This window comes from Acomys minous, assembly GCF_964271855.1.
Source record: "Acomys minous genome assembly, chromosome: 6".
NCBI classification, from domain to species: Eukaryota; Metazoa; Chordata; class Mammalia; order Rodentia; family Muridae; genus Acomys; species Acomys minous.
The window spans coordinates 99,178,447-99,194,703 of NC_140487.1; the positions used below are offsets into that span (position 1 = coordinate 99,178,447).

Consider the following 16,257-nt stretch of genomic DNA (forward strand, 5'->3'; position numbering starts at 1 on the left):
ATGTGGTCAATGTACGTACATATTTAACAAATAAGTAGATCAAATATATTATATATGTAAGTCATAAGATATAAGCATATAGTCATGACAAAAATGGCAAGAAGAAGGCTGAAGAGATAGCTCAGAGGTTAAGAATGCTTCTAGTAAGTGCTTTTCCAGAGGTCCTGAGTTCAATTCCCAGAAACCATATGGTGGCTCACAACCATCTATAATGAGATCTGGTGCGCTCTTTTGACCTGCAGGCAGAATGTTGTAAATATAATAAATAAGTATTTTTTAAAATGGCAGAGCTGGAGAGATGGCTCAGTGGTTAAGAGCACTCTTCCAAAGGTCTTGAGTTCAATTCCCAGCAACCACATGGTGGGTCACAACCATCTATAATGTAACTGGATGCCCTCTTTTGGCCTATAAGCAGATAACACTGTATACTAAATAAATCTTTTTTAAAAATTAAGAAAAAAACTAAAATGGCAAGAAGAGCATAAATTTGGAGCTTGTAATGAGTTTTGATAATTTACCGGCCCTTCCTGGCTCCAAAAAAAAAAAGAAAAACAAAAAAAAAGAAACAACACAGTACAAGTTACAGATACCAGTGTTGACAGACCACGGTCACAGCTGGGCTACTTAATCTTAAGCACCATCAGTTCTTTGTCAGAGCCCAAAACATGGTTCACATACCAACAGAGCAGGGTAGAGGAGAAGAGAGCTTCCATATGAAACACTCACCACCATCTAACCTAAGATGGCGAGACAGGCATTGCTTGTGCCAAATAGATATCACGTGAAGTCCATCTAGTGACTACTCAGAAAGACTAGAAAAAGATATGCTTAAATAACTTGCTATCCCTGGATGATGAATTCAGATTTTTTATTTTCTACTATCTCCTTCCTGAAAGTGGAAAAAGTCTCACCTTAAAAAACGAAATAAAGAGCTGGAAAGTTGGCTCAGTGGTTAAGAGCACCTGTTGTTGTTGCAAAGGATCCAGGTTCAATTCCCAGCACCCACATGGAGGCTTACCACCCCATCAAGCACCACACACATGAAGGGAAAACTCTCATACACATAAAATAATAAAAATGAACCTAACAGAACAAACAACAGAGCCGGGCGTGGTAGCGCACGCCTTTAATCGCAGCACTCGGGAGGCAGAGGAAGGCAGATCACTGTGAGTTCAAGGCCAGCCTGGTCTACAAAGCAAGTCTAGGACAGCCAAAGGCTACACAGAGAAACCTTGTCTCAAAAAACCAAGGGGGGAGAAAAAAAAAGAACAAACAACAAAACTAAAGTTTCAAAACATTGAACCTGGCTAAACAGCTACCACAACATAACTCAGGCACCAGAGACCCAGTTCAGGGCACTGCACTTGCTTAGCATGTATGAAACCCTAGGTCCAATCCTCAGCATTGTACAGAAACATGAAAAAACCAATAAAAATCGTCATTATCACCACCACATACACAATCTCTCTCTCTCTCTCTCTCTCTCTCTCTCTCTCTCTCTCTCTCTCTCTCTCTCTCTCTCTCTCTCTCACACACACACACACACAGCAACCAACATGGATATGGTATTTTGTTAAAGGACACACATTCAAGATCACATTTTGTGGTTTTGTTACCTCAGCAGCTTCAACCTGCTGCTTGATGATGGATGGGTCAATGCCAGGGCTTTCCAAGTCATGGACAATGTCCTGCGTGTCTTTGATGGTGGTCAGGAGAGCTGCCATGTCATACCAGAACTTCTCCGCTAACTCAAGGACATCAAGGAATTTAATTTCTCGCTCTTCAGAGCGTGCTTTGATGTCCTCCCAGAAGAACACCATTTGATCCAGCTTGTCTTGGATTTCTGAAGGAGTAAAGGAGAGATGTGAACAGAACCTCTCTAAATTTCTCACTGAGACTCCTAATTCTGACATTACTTAGAATTCACCATAGGCTTATTACTATCATTTCTACATTATTTTTTTCTGCTTATGTTGCTCTCCCTCATAAAGGGACCACATAAGTTATCTGGAAATATCACACGAAATATCTGGTAAGACAAAAAGCCTCAACTTACAAAGGTCTGAGAAGGGAATGCTTCCTTCCAGGGTTCTTACTGAACTTTCTGTGAATTTCCCATGGAAAGTGTTACAAAAGGTACTTATGTTTGGCCCACTATTGATACTGTGATACTCACATTAGGGGTTAAAGGAGCATTTGTTTCCTGGCCTGGGAATCTAGCTCCCAATTGTAACCTTGTTTCAATAGGAAAGTGTGTTCTGAATTCTAAATGAATTCCACAGACTTTTTGGAATACTCATTACTTGAGCAGTGTCGCTGGGCAGGACACTGGAGATAGTCACTGCCTGGAGCTCATTCTATTGTCTTTCTTAAAACCCAATTAGATTCACTACGAACCTTTTGCAGCCAGATCCTTGTCTGCTCCCTGAGATCTCCCAATGAGTTCTTCTCCACGACGCTTCAGGGCCTCGAAGGATGGCTGCAGTTTTTCTAGCTCCATGGTAGCACTTTTATTGTCACTGATGCACTCTCTGATCTTGTCTACTTCAGCAGGGATTAGGGGTGGCATCCGCAGTCGAGAGGAAAGATTCTCCAGAGTCTCCAACATAGGCTCAATTTTATCATGAAACTAAACAGAGTTGAATTATTAGCCATCATAGCAACACTTCATCATACTGGAAGACATGTGAGGGTGTAAGGTCAAAGTATAAACCTGTTGTTTAGGATAGCCAGGGTTAGCCCTGGCCCAATGGCTGTTAAAAAAACCTGTTTTGGACATGGTACACTGAAGCTGACCCATCAAAGGGGGGAGAAAAAGGCAAAATTTATTTTGTGAGTCCAAAAATACTGTTATATGGCAAAAATCAACTAAAATGGTTAGTATGATCACAATACTTCTCCAACTCCAACTAATATGATGAGAAAGGGACAAGACTATAAAGGGACAAAACTGGAGAGAGTCAGCACTCAGCATCTCAGATGACAGATGCATGCAGAAGACTAGACCCACAAGTCAGATGCCCTCCAGGGCTGTGTAAATGCACAGGAACGTAACATGCTCACGTACTATGGCACGCAGTTTAACAACCCACAATGCGGAACCAGGAGAAAGGGAACACTGGCATGAGGAGAGGTAATAAGGAAGGTCAAATCTAACTACTGCACTTTTCTGGTCCTTCTAACAAAATTAACAAAATCATAAAATTGTTATTTATAATTTCATATACAAGTTGGAAAGCAAGAACAGCATAGAAAAGTTTTTTGTCTAAAAACCCCATCTAAAACCAACTCTGGGTTTAATAATTTAGGTAAGGCTCACCAATGTTAAGTGCCCTACAAGAAAAACAAATTTCTTTAGCAAAACCATTTCCCACCATTCTCTTACTGCTATATTCCACCCCAAGCAAAACGGCCACAGTTAACTTCCATAAAAGGCAGGGGAAGCCTTCTTATAGGCTTCCTCATCTCAGCTCTGTAAGAACACCGACTCCCATGGAGTGAATGGGTACCTTACCTCTGTAATCTGTAATGGTGGGCGCAGTCAACACAACAATGAAATGTGACGATGTGGGGAAAACAGGAGCAGGCAGCAACAACACAAAGTAACACATTCCACAATGTGAGTGAGATGGGACGGGAGGTGGGGGGAAAAACTTGAGTAAGTACGAGTATTAACCAAGAATATTGACTCAACACAGGAATAAAATACCCAGACATGACAAAAAGTACCACTAACAGTAATAAATTAGTTGAGAAGTGTGTAGTTACATGCTCTCAAGTCTACTGCTGGTGGGTTCCCTTCTCTTTGGTGTTCCTCTCCCTGTGGATGCATACGTTTTCTGAACTTAAAAAGTTGGCTGCTACTATGCAGTGGTGGCGCACGCCTAATCCCAGCACTCTGGAGGCAGAGGCAGGTGGATCACTGTGAGTTCGAGGCCAGCCTGGTCTACAAAGCGAGTCCAGGATGGCCAAGGCTACACAGAGAAACCCTGTCTTGAAACAAACAAGCAAACAGCAACAAAAGCTGGTGCCGAGTTGTTGTGCTGTTATTCTGAGTCTCCACACTAGGAGCCCCGACTGGAATTTGACTTTTGTTGACGTAATCACTGGTTTTAGATCTGTAAAATTAATTTATCCTCAAATCATCCCTGTTAAACAGCCACCACAGCATCAAGTTTTCAGTAAACAATACCAGCCAAGATGTACTTCACTTCTCATACAGTGTCAGTGTACCAGTGCTAAGAACAGAAATGCAAGGGGACAGTTTCCTGCGGTACAGATAACATATTTCCAGCATGGTGTCAGGTGCTCCAGTGCACAGAGGCGTAACTGACGGAGAACTCTTGCTCTGGCTGGTGGGCAGTTAAGAGTACTAACACAAACACACATACCTGAGCAGACTGGGACACAGCCTCATCCAGAGCCAGGGCCCGTTGGCGCACTTCATCTTTTATTTGGGCATACATGTTTTCTGCTTTCTGGTATTTTTCTTCCACCATCTTCCCTTCCTCGGGGTTTAGCTCCTTTAGTTGTGGACCTATCTTTAGTATCTTATCAATATGAGGTTTGTGTTCAGCAATGGATTCTCTTAGTTGCTATGGGAAGAAATATGAATTAAAACATAGTGACTGAAGAGAAGAAGCAATCAGCAACAAAAACAATGAGTGGGGCCAAGAATGTGGTTTCCTAGGTCACAACAAAGTGAGCATGTTTACACCAGTGTATTTAAATACTCTGATCAGAGGTAGTAACAACTTTGAGAGGAACAAACTGAGTTGTTAAAACCAGCAAGTTCTAGTGTCTCACTGTCTACTGAGAGCCTCCAATGCTACGTAATTCTCTTAATTTCCCAAACCAGATCAAACTATGGAAGTTTTCCTGGGCATATCCTGTCTCATTTCTACCCTGCTACTATGTCATGCCAGCCTTTTAAGTGTATCTTTGCATCACATTATAATTAGCATAGCTCAGGATGTCTATACTTCAGCCTACATCACCAAGCAGGGCAACTTGAGAACAGCAATCATTTGGTAGTACAACCACTCTGACTTTGCTGCTATGTCCTGTTTACACCTCCCACTTAAATATGGCACAGTACTAAGGAGGGAGCATAAACCAGAAATGAACACTTAAGTAAAGCATTATTCATGGGAACAGTTTTAGCTGATGTATCTATACATTTCTCTTTAGAACCGAGGCAAATACGCTCTAATTAATTCCTTCACAGCTCTCACCCTAATCAGTGAAAGAGCCATCCAGTCACACCTTAATAATAGCTGACCAGCCTCAGAAATATTTCAACTTTCTTTTGATTTTTAGCTAGTTCTTTCATTGTTTCTTATTGTACTTGGGGATCAAAATCTGGGCTTCAGGCATGTGACAAGTATTCTACCACTGAGTTATATCCCAGCCCTGGTTAGTTCTTTCTTTATCCCTACATACAAAAGTTGTTTTAAATATCTTTCTCTTTTAATTTAACCTTTTGAGACACAGTCTTGCTATAACCCACCCTGGACTAGAACTTTCTCTGTAACCCAGGCTGTCCTCTAGCTCATGACCCGCATGTCCAGAGTACTGGGACTGACACATCTATAATCTTATTCTTTAATCAATTAAACAAAGAAGAATAACATGAATTTTTATTGTGAAAAGAAAGTCTGATTAGGAATTAACTTTGTAAACAAAACTCACCCCACAGACCTAATAAGTACTGTTTTTCAGTAAGTTATATAGCCCATTTTCACTGAGCTGGAAGAAGCATGCTCCTTACCCTCATCTCTTCCTGCTGCTGCCTGAGTTGCTCATGATCAACAGCTGGTGGAGGCAGCTGTGCTATCAATGCCAGTGTTTCCTCAGCCCAAGGGCTGAGCTCTTCATATGTTTCCCAAAACTGGTTCACTAAGACCTGTGCCCGCTCTAGGCGAGCATAACGCTCTGAGTTAAGCAGGCTAACGGCTTCATATTGCTGTATTAAGCACTCGGTTTTCTCCTGTGAGGAAAGAAAAGAAAGAAAGAAAAGAGGGGGGGAAATTACTACTAGAAACTGTCCCCCCTTAAACAACAACAACAAATGTAGGTATGCATAAAGGCCTCCAACAAAATCACACCCACACACCCACACCCACACATACACACACCCACCCAAGTGTTAAGAAACACACACTAAATTAACAAAGATGGACTAATGAATAAGTGATTTGTAATCTCCTTATATTTAATTCAAATTTAACTATCACACATATGCATCATTTCTAGAATTTGGAAGTATGAATATAGTTAAAAAGGCAGTAAAACAGCACATGAAAGACATAATAAAAATAATCTAGAACTAGGCGTGGTGGTGATGAAGCAGAGCCACGGCATCTCTGTGAGCTCCAGGCCAGCCAGGACTCAGTTCCAAATGACAAACACACAAAAACAACAAAACCACAAAAGCCTAGCAGAGAGACACAATGAAACAACAGTATCCCGACAAAGCAGAGGAAAACTGACATTCCAAATCTTGCACTTACTTGTCAGATGCTTAGAAGGAATGGCTTAAGTAGTTTTTCCCACTGAAGAAACAGTACTTACCACGCACTCTGTGTGGTGCTTATGCAATAAGGTCAAATACAACTCAAACTGGCCTAGAACTTGAGGTTCTCTTGCCTCACTCTCTCAAGTGCTGGGACTATAGGCATGTGCCATCATGCCCTATCCTAACCATCAATAATCAAAAAGTATAGCAGGAAAAAATATTTTTAAAACATTATTTTATAGTTCCACTTCTAATTACCATGATTAAGAACAGCAGCATGAACAGTAGCTGTAACTCACCTGCAGTGCGGCTTTCTGCTCCTCTCCACACGTGCTGAAGATTTCACCGCGGTGACTGAAGAGCTCATCCATTGAATCTTTGTGTCGAATGATGTCAATGGAGAAAGCCTTTGAAAAGCGAACTACAGTTAAGTCAAGAAGGGAAGAGACCCTGCTCTGCACCTATACTAGTGAAATGTCAAACACAACACATCGGATTCATAGCTTTAAAAATGCATTAAAAAGTTTTCTTGAAGTTTAACTTTTACTCATCAGCAGTGCTTATCTTTAAAAGAAAAAAAAATGCTTTTCAATGCCTATCATTTTAGTTGTTCACAAATGGTTTTCCCTCCTAAAACACTCAGGAAATTGCTAACCATTCTTTCTCAGATTCAAAGGTCTACTTATTCTTTTCCACAAAAGGAAACAAACAAAATATATTTTCCTCACCCAACTGAAGTATTTATGGGTTGATTTCTACCATCATTTTATTAAATCATTCTACTTACTCAGAGAAGTCACAAGCTCCCCCCGTCAGGATGTGGGGAGCGCTTGGGCTGGTCTATCCTTACCTTCTGTACCTGCAGCTGAGCAGTCGTCTGGTCTTGTTCTAGACGGATTGGACCAAGAGCCATCAGTTTTCGCTTTGTTTCAGCAACCCAAGCTAGCTCTGCATCAGCAGCCTGCTCATACTAACAGAGGCAATAAAAACAAACAAGTTATATACAGCCAGTGTCTTTTTCTTCCAACTATAAATTACCCAACACAGAAAGGCCTGGATCTTCAGAAATATAGTTGTTTTGTTTTTTCTTTAAAGTGAATTCAGCTGGGTGGTGGTGGCACATGCCTTTAATCCCATTACTTTGGGAGGCAGAGGCAGGCAGATCTCTGAATTCAAGGCCAGCCAAGACTACACAGAGAAATCCTGTTTCAAAAACAAAACAAAAAAGTGAATCCAAAGAATCACAAAACAAGCTGTAGAGGGCTTTGTCCTAGTGGTAGAGCAATTGGTGAACATGCATGAGGCTGTGGACTCAGTCTGCAGCAGCATGGGTGGAGAACAGGAATAACAGCACCACATGATACTTTAGGCCAGGTGTGGTAGTGCATGCCTTTAACTTGGGAGTCTGATACAGGAGGCTTGAAAGTTTGAGGCCAGCTTGCACTACACAGGCATACCTTGTCTCACAAATAAAGTTTTCAAAAAATAAAATAAAATTACAACAAAAATGTATAAAAATTAAACTTCAAAAAAGAAGTTATAAAACTTAGTAGATGGTTGGTCCTCCATTAGAAATAGCAGTTGGAATCTTACAAAGTGTGCTTCTAATTAGGGAACTTTAATGGAGTGGCATTCTTTGTCAACTGTCTCCAATTCCAACATTAGACAGTAGTAGCTTTACTTACATTTGTTATTATTTATTTATTTTTTGGTTTGCTTGCTTTTGTTTTGTTTTTGTTTTTCAAGACAGAGTTTCTCTGTGTAGCTTTGGCTGTCCTGGACTCACTTTGTAGACCAGGCTGGCCTCGAACTCACAGAGATCCCAACTGCCTCTGTCTCCTGGGATTACAGGCATGTGCCACTACGCACAGCTGGGACAAAGTCTTTTTATATAACCCAAATTGCTTTAGCTTCAAAGGATTACAGGTGTGTGCCATTATGCCTGGATATAGGTGTTAAAATATAAATTTAAAATGGCCATAGACAGCTGAGTAGTGCTAACTTACAAGAACTTGCTCAGATGAAGGATGGGACCTAGAAGAACCCCAAACACAACCACAAAAACTAAGAACATTCTCTGTATAAGTGTTGATAAAATCTAAACTGAACTAACTTCTGTTTAGTTTAGTTCTCTTTATTGGAAATGCTTAGGGACAGAAATATTCTGAATTTTAGAATATTTATATAGACAATATTACTGGCTGAGCATCCTCTGGATTTTGAACTACTTTACATTTTTGGATTAGGGATGCTAAACCTATGTTTAAAGAAAAAAGTAATGAGCTGGACATGGTGGAGAAGACCTGTATCCTAGCACTTGGGATGTGGAGGCAGAAGAATTAGGAGTTCAGAGAATTTGAGTTGGAGGACAGATGAGGCACACCACAGTGTCTCAAAGTGTCTGTGTGCAGGATGTGTGTGTGAGAACTCAGTTTCTCAAGCATAATACACTGTAACTCAAGATAGCTGGCACTGATAAGGGATAGTCCTAAAGATAATTGGGGATGTAGCAGGGCTGGTGACAGTGACGCCTCAGGAAGATAAGGCGGGAGGAGTTTGAGTTCTAGGACAGTCTGGGTTACATAGGGAGATTCTATCTCAAAAAAAGAAAGGGGGAAAAGTACATATCTAGCTACAGAGAAAAGCAATATTGCTCCCCACACCAGAAGCAGAAGGAAAAAAGGGAAATACGACACCTGTGTTTACGAAAATTCTATTTTGGACGGTTGTGCTATTTTGGTTTGCATATTTGAAAATAATAATAGTTCTTGGTATCTTTCCTTTTTCCATCTAATGCTAAAATAGTGGTGCCGCACACCTTTAACCCCAACTTTCAGGAGGCAGAGGCAGGTGGATTTCTGTGAATTTAAGGCTAAGCTGGAGTTATACAATTAGAGCCTAAATAAGGGAGGTGGGGAGACAGGGCTAGAGAGGCACAGAGGCTCAGAGCACTTTCTCATCGGAGAACCTGTGTTCAGTTCCCAGAACCCATGTGGTAGCTTGCAACCATCTAATCCCAAGCCCTCCTCTGGCTTCTTTGGTATCAGGGATAAACATAGTGCACAGGCATAGATGCACATAAAACATCCATAAATGCAAGAGTAAAAAAATCTTTAAAAACAAAATGCCTCACGTAATACTCTTGCAAGTTTTCCTCTTTTCAAAGGGATTGAGTATTTTGGTTCAAATTTGGATCAAACCTCTTCCAAGTGTTTCCCATTATTGAAATATGTTTGTTCTATTTATTTTAATCTCATTCTTCTTCTTCCTGAACCTGTACTTACATAGGTTATAGCACCTACCCCATACATACATACCAAGACCTATAACACTAGTGCACAGCATTAAAACATTACCTGTTGTGATCTCTGTATAGCAGCATCAATTTCATCCACCCTTTGTCCAACAGTGTCACTGACCAGTTTGTACTGCTCGTTGGCATCAGACACAAGTTTATCCAGCCCTTCTCTGGCTCTCCAAGGCACCAGCTCCAGGAGAGCATGGCTCACTTCGTTCACAGTGTCCAGTACCAGCCTGTGCTCCATGACCTCCTTCTTCAATTCCTAAGGAGGGAAAGTTTTCAGGCCACACCTTGCTAAATTAAGCACACGAGCAGCAGTGCTCTTACAACACATCCCAGCAGGGCACTGACCTCCTTCCTTCAGCTTTTTTCCTTGCCTCACATTTGCCAATCATTTTAAATCCTAACTTTAGGTTTAGCTGCTGCTTACTTAGAACTGACTGCAAGATTTGAGCCACACTGTCTGTGGGCAAAACAGTGTTTCTTTGTTTCTATCCCTTAATGCTCTAATGAGGGGCATTTAACTTAACAAATACCACCCAGAATTTCTGTGCTACATTTGCTCTTGCAGCTATAAAGCACCTCCCCTTAATTCTTTTACTTGCTTTGCTCTTATTCTTTCCCCTTCCAGTGCCCTCATCAATGGTCCTTGCCTCCTTTTCACTTGTCTTCTTCCAGTCTCCAAATAGTACCCCCTTTTAGAATGAACAGTGGAGGTAAAGTATACATGACACAGCAAGCAAACTTCCTAGGATTTGGAAACTGACTTCTTTCTTCTTATACATGTCTTTATGTCAAATCTTATTGTCATGAGTAAACAAGAGAGAAAGCAGGCGTACATTTGGTTTAGATCCAAGGAAACATGATTCAGACAAAGATGACACCTTTTTCCCTGTTACACTGCAAAATGATGGCTTACCTTCTGTCTTTGCTGAAACTGGGGTATTTGCTCCCCTGTGGGAGACTGTCCTCCACTGGCTGCCAGCTCCTCCTCCACCTCCCTCAGCCACCCAGTTAGTTCTTCATATGTAGAATGGAACTTGGTGGCCAGCTGCCGGGCTTGTTCTAAAGTTCTGAGCGCCTTGGAGCTAGTGACCGTGATGTCTGCATACCGGGTCTTTATTCCGTCCAGCTTCTCCTGGATAAGCAGCACCTCCTCACCTGTGAAGAGCAGCACACCACCGTTCACGTGAGAGAGCTCTCAGGACGCTGGTGTCCTTTTAATCCTGTCTTTAAGTTTCATATCCTCTCTTGTTGTGTGCTGTCTTCACCTAATATCCCAAACTGAGGGTTACCTGGAAATAAGCCTTCAACCATATAAACCACTTCTGAGATTACGCTTTTAGTCCAACTGAAGACGTTTCAGATGTTCCCAGAACTTTACAGACAATGCTGATGTTTATTCAATGTATTGGGAGGCAGGAGGAATTGTCATGTATAACCAGGTTTAAGACAACCAAGTCTTGTAGCTTTCAACAGATTTAGCAGAAAATGAACATGTTACCAGCTTCCCTGGAGCACAGCAATATAATCAGTGAATATCAAGTTTCTCATAGACCAGGAGAAGTGGGGTCAATGCTGGTGCTTATGATCCTTAGAGGTGGGGCTGGTGAGATGGCTCCAAGGAACTGGATTTGTTTCCCAGAAGCATATGGGGGTTCACAACAATCTGTAACTCCAGCTCTAGGGGACCCAAATGCCTTCTCTGGCCTCTGAGGGCTCCAAATACACATGTGGTACACATACAGACATATAGACAAAGAACTCAAAATATAAAATAAAACAATCTCAAAGAGGTGCTAAGAGGTAAACTTTTCAAAGTACCTGTAGTTTGCTTTAGAAGAGCCTGACCATTTTTAATAGCTTGATCTACATTCTTCTTTCTATTAATAATCTCCTCATTTAAAGCCTGAAAGGAAACAATAGCATTAATTCCAAAACTATGGCATAACAAAAGGAAGAAATATGAGAGCTTAAAAAAAAGGCTAAGGAGATGGCAGTTCAGTTTAAAAATCAAACATTTGATTCCCTTATTATCTCTTTAGTTACTCTATTTGATTATTCAAGACATTAAGAAATGCTTTATAAGCAAGCTCTCTTTTGTGCTAGATGAGAAAAGATTTAGTATGAAATTAGGTTTACCAATCAATCAGTTTCAAACTTGAACACAAGAAGGTTAGAGATAAAATATAGCAAAATGCCCATTATGTCCAAAATAAAGAGATGTCATAAAAGCAAACTGAAACATGGCTGGACAGTTGGCTCAGCAGTTAAGAGCATGGGCTGCTCTTTCACAGAATCTGAGTTGGTTCCTACTACAACCACAAGGAGCTCATATCTACCTGTAACGCCACCCTCACACGGATCTGACACCTTTAGCTTCTGCACTGTAATGCACATATGCACACAGACACATAACTTAAAAGAAACAAAGAAAGAGCCGGGCGTGGTGGCGCACGCCTTTAATCCCAGCACTCAGGAGGCAGAGGCAGGCGGATCGTTGTGAGTTCGAGGCCAGCCTGGTCTACAAAGTGAGTCCAGGATAGCCAAGGCTAACACAGAGAGACTCTGTCTCGAAAAACCAAAAAAAAAAAAAAAAAAAAAGAAACGAAGAAAAGACAAGACTAAACAGGCATATTTTATAAGATGACACAGAATCCCTGGGATTTCAGAAATATTCTTAAATTATACCTATATGATGAGATTATGGATGCCATTTAGATATGTGTGGCTTTGTTACAGTATGCTCTAATCCACTCAAATGAAAACCTGCTGATACGTTACTCAGTGATGTAAAGCACAAGCTGCAATTGAGATGGGCCCTGACTCTAACCTGTAGGATCTTCCAAGAACATTAGCTCAGCTTGTTAAATACAAGTTTTTTCACGAAACTATCCAAAAGAATTAGTACTTGGCAACAATTCAATTATGCACTTATATGCATAAATATACTATGCATACAATAAAGAGGAAGTGTTTGAAATGAAGGGAGAAAAAGAAATTTAAAGAAAAAGAAATGAAAAGAAACATATCAAAATGACAAAATAATTTAGTAACATAACTGTAAGAATGAAAACACAAATACCAGGTGGTCGGCATGCTGTTTCTGCAGGACATCCTGTCTGTAATCCTTTACGAACACTGTACTGAGCTTGTCCTCAACCTCAGCCAGCCAATTGAGCACCTCCACTTCATCCTCCCCAAACAGTCTAGCGTTGAACAGTGCCTGCTCAAGCAGGGATGCCTTCCGACAGCACCGGTCTTGGATCTCACTGTATCGGGCCTGCAAAGAGTCTAGCTTTTCTGACATGATACCCTGTTCTGCAGGACATGTCAGGGAGGAGAGGGACTGCCCAATTTTAACTGCCTGGTGCACATCTGTTGCATGGTTTTCTATTTCTTCCTCTAGAGCCTGGAAATCCAGATGGAAAAAATGAGTAACGAAAAAGTAAATGAAAAGCAAACATGAAACAATGAATAACAAATAACAGAACAAATTAAAATAAAAATTCACCTGTTGCATGACAAAAATAATATGAAAAGTGGCATTTAAGCTGTTTTCTCACCTTTGATGTTAGCCTATTAGTAATGTCTACTTTTACTCCACCCCATGTAACTTTTGCAATTCATCATTTGACTTAAACTAAAAACTCTATAAAACATCTTCTAGAGAATGCTGCAGTTCTTCAGTTTTTACTTCCAGTTCAGTGTTTCATCTACCATAGTGCCTCCTACCTTGTGTCGAATGATCTGCTGATGTATTTTGGCAGTCTGAGTGCCAACAGGTTCCGAGTTAGCAAGCTTTTTCTCTGTGACAGATAAGAAGTCAGAAATAGGCTCAGCTGTCTCATGGAATTGTTTGGCCAGAACCAAGATATCTTCCAGCTGTTTTTGCCTACACAAATACACAGAACAAGTTGCTCAGGCAGAAACTCACAGTTCGAGTCATGTAGTATGAAACTCAGTAAAAGCAGTCTTTACCAGGCATGGTTTAAGTGCGAACAGTGAACAAAACACACGTTACTGGGTAGCACTACTTTGCTGTTATAAAAGTTTTCACAGCATTATTTTTCATTGACCTTCTTACGGTGGGCAGGATATTTATCCCGTGATTAAAACAAGAGAATGATAATCCTGATGGCTTAAACCAAGATTTCTCTAGTCACATCGTGAGCAGTAGCAGGCTGAGGACGGAAGGAGATCTTTTAGGACTCCCCCTTAGACCGCCTATCAGAAAGGAACGTACCACCTGAACATAGGGTCACAATAAATGCAACTTAAAGGCACCAAATCAACTGTTTTCATGTCTTACTCTATGCTTGCTATCTTTGCATGTGAGTTAAAAGAATATTTGAAAACCAAAGTAGTTTACTCTTAAGACCCCCGCTCCCCAGTTTCAAAAGTCCAATTAGGTTTCTAGCATTTTCAAACCAAATTTAAGACAACACACACACACACACACACACACACACACACACACACACACACACACACACACACACTTTACAGGTCATATAGAATCTTAAATTTTATATAATATCCACGTTAAGCCTGGGTTTTAAGTATAATATAAACTAGAAAGGGGAGAGGAAACCGCCTTACATAAAAAACCTGGAAATAACCAACAGACCTATATGAGCACCAAATCAGTAAAGAAAGGCCATAATGCTAGGTTTGTATACTAAGAACAGGCTGAATGCTAGCTATTTTAAAAGGCCTGGTACTGCTGGGGCATGTAGCTCAGAAGAACTTTTGACCAGTATGCATGAGGTCCTAGGTTCAATCCCTATTATTGGGAAAATAAATAAAAGAAGACGTTTTGGGATTACATCATTTGCTTCAGTAAAACTTTGCTAACATTTGCTTTATCCAAGTTACACTTATCAAGCCTATTTTATTATTTTACTTTGAGATAGAAAATACCTCTCTCTCGAAGGTCTACATATCTAAACTGTCACAGACTAGCTTGACGATGCAAAAATTCATCAAATATCAGTATAACCTAACAGAAAAAAGACATGTCAAGTTTCAATTCCAAACATGGTTTATATATGCAGGGGAGGTGGAGAAACCTGTCTCAAGAACTCAGACTGGCTGGGCGTAGTGACACACACCTGTAACCCCAGGACTTGGGAGGCAGAGGCAGGTGGATCTCTGTGAGTTTGAGGCTAGCCTGGTCTACAAAGAGACTCCAGGACAGAGAAACCCTGTCTTGAAAAACCAAACCCAAACCAAACTAAACTAAACCAAAACAAAATAAAAAAACAAAAAAAGTCAAGACTGTAAGTTGGCTAGATGACAAGGATTCTACATCTGTCCTTTGGGACATCAGCTAGCTCTGTTTCACAAGAGCCAACTCTCACACCAAGTACCTCTGACTCAGCTCCTGAGAGTGTATGTATTGTCTCTAACCATTTACCACCCATCAGTAAAAGCCACTGAACACCCTCCAAAGCAATACATGAGTTATCCCAGAGCTTGTAAAGCACTCCAGTCTGTAAACCAAACACAGGACAGAGCACTCCTCTGACCGCTCCTCAGAGCCCTTACCTGGATGCTGCCTTGTTGAGGAGTTGAGTCCATCTACTTTCAAGACTCTCCAGCTGCCCAGTGATTTTCTCTCTATCAGCCAGCTCGGCTGACTGGGCTATTCTGCCTCCTTCCGCCTGAAGCATATCCACTGTGGCCTTCCGGTCATCTAAGAGTCGCTGGAGCAACTGTGGCGTATATGTTTAAAGAGAAGGAAAGTAACAACAAAGGGTCATTTAAAAACAATCCAAGAGCTGGGTGTAGTGGCGCACAGGCCTTTAACCCCAGCGCCGGGGAAGCAGAGGCAGGTGCATCTCTCTGAGGCTAGCGTGACACACACAGTGAGACTCTACTTTTAAGAAAAAGAGATCAAACAACTTATCATGGAGAATCCGAAGCTTAATCAAGCAATGCATTCCTGACCCAAAAAAGTATGTGATACAGCGTAGTTCTTACTACCCCCACTCACTTCAGTTAAACAGTACCACGCTGTCATTATATTATTGACAGATAACTTTTTTTCAATTAAGGGACAAGTACACAAGCCCAGAGTGGTGGTGCAATACCTTTAATTCTAGTACTTAAGAGGCAGAGGCAGACGGATCTCTGTGTGCTCAAGGCCAGCCTGCACGCATGCATGCACACGTGCGCGCGCGCACATACACACACACACACACACACACACACACACCCCACACAAAATCACACAGAAAAAGTTTTAGGATCTAAAATAACAGATATGTTGATTAGCTTGATAGTCATTTCACAGTGTATTATATACATATATCAAAACATTACCTTGTATGCTATAAATATACACAATATCATTTGTTATATCTCACTAAAACTAGAAAAAAGACAAAACTTCTTTTGAGATAAACATGTTTTTTAAAAAGTTTTTCCCAGCCGG

General features: G+C 40.9%; 1 protein-coding gene across 25 annotated transcripts in view; it reads right to left on the minus strand.

Annotated features, from left to right (window-relative positions):
* The window catches only part of MACF1 (microtubule actin crosslinking factor 1), a 348,476-nt gene that overhangs the window by 35,943 nt on the left and 296,276 nt on the right, over positions 1-16,257 (minus strand). For 21 of the 25 annotated variants that reach the window (XM_084787104.1, XM_084787103.1, XM_084787112.1 and 18 more), the window contains 12 exons: positions 15,369-15,535; positions 13,554-13,713; positions 12,904-13,230; positions 11,643-11,727; positions 10,738-10,979; positions 9,874-10,080; positions 7,368-7,487; positions 6,817-6,924; positions 5,771-5,989; positions 4,392-4,595; positions 2,398-2,629; positions 1,617-1,843 (listed from right to left, as the gene is read on the minus strand). In XM_084787104.1, the coding sequence (XP_084643230.1) occupies positions 1,617-1,843; positions 2,398-2,629; positions 4,392-4,595; positions 5,771-5,989; positions 6,817-6,924; positions 7,368-7,487; positions 9,874-10,080; positions 10,738-10,979; positions 11,643-11,727; positions 12,904-13,230; positions 13,554-13,713; positions 15,369-15,535 (2,298 nt within the window). The remainder of the gene's footprint in view (positions 1-1,616; positions 1,844-2,397; positions 2,630-4,391; positions 4,596-5,770; positions 5,990-6,816; positions 6,925-7,367; positions 7,488-9,873; positions 10,081-10,737; positions 10,980-11,642; positions 11,728-12,903; positions 13,231-13,553; positions 13,714-15,368; positions 15,536-16,257) is intronic. The other 4 variants (XM_084787109.1, XM_084787113.1, XM_084787102.1 and 1 more) reach the window with 1 other exon arrangement.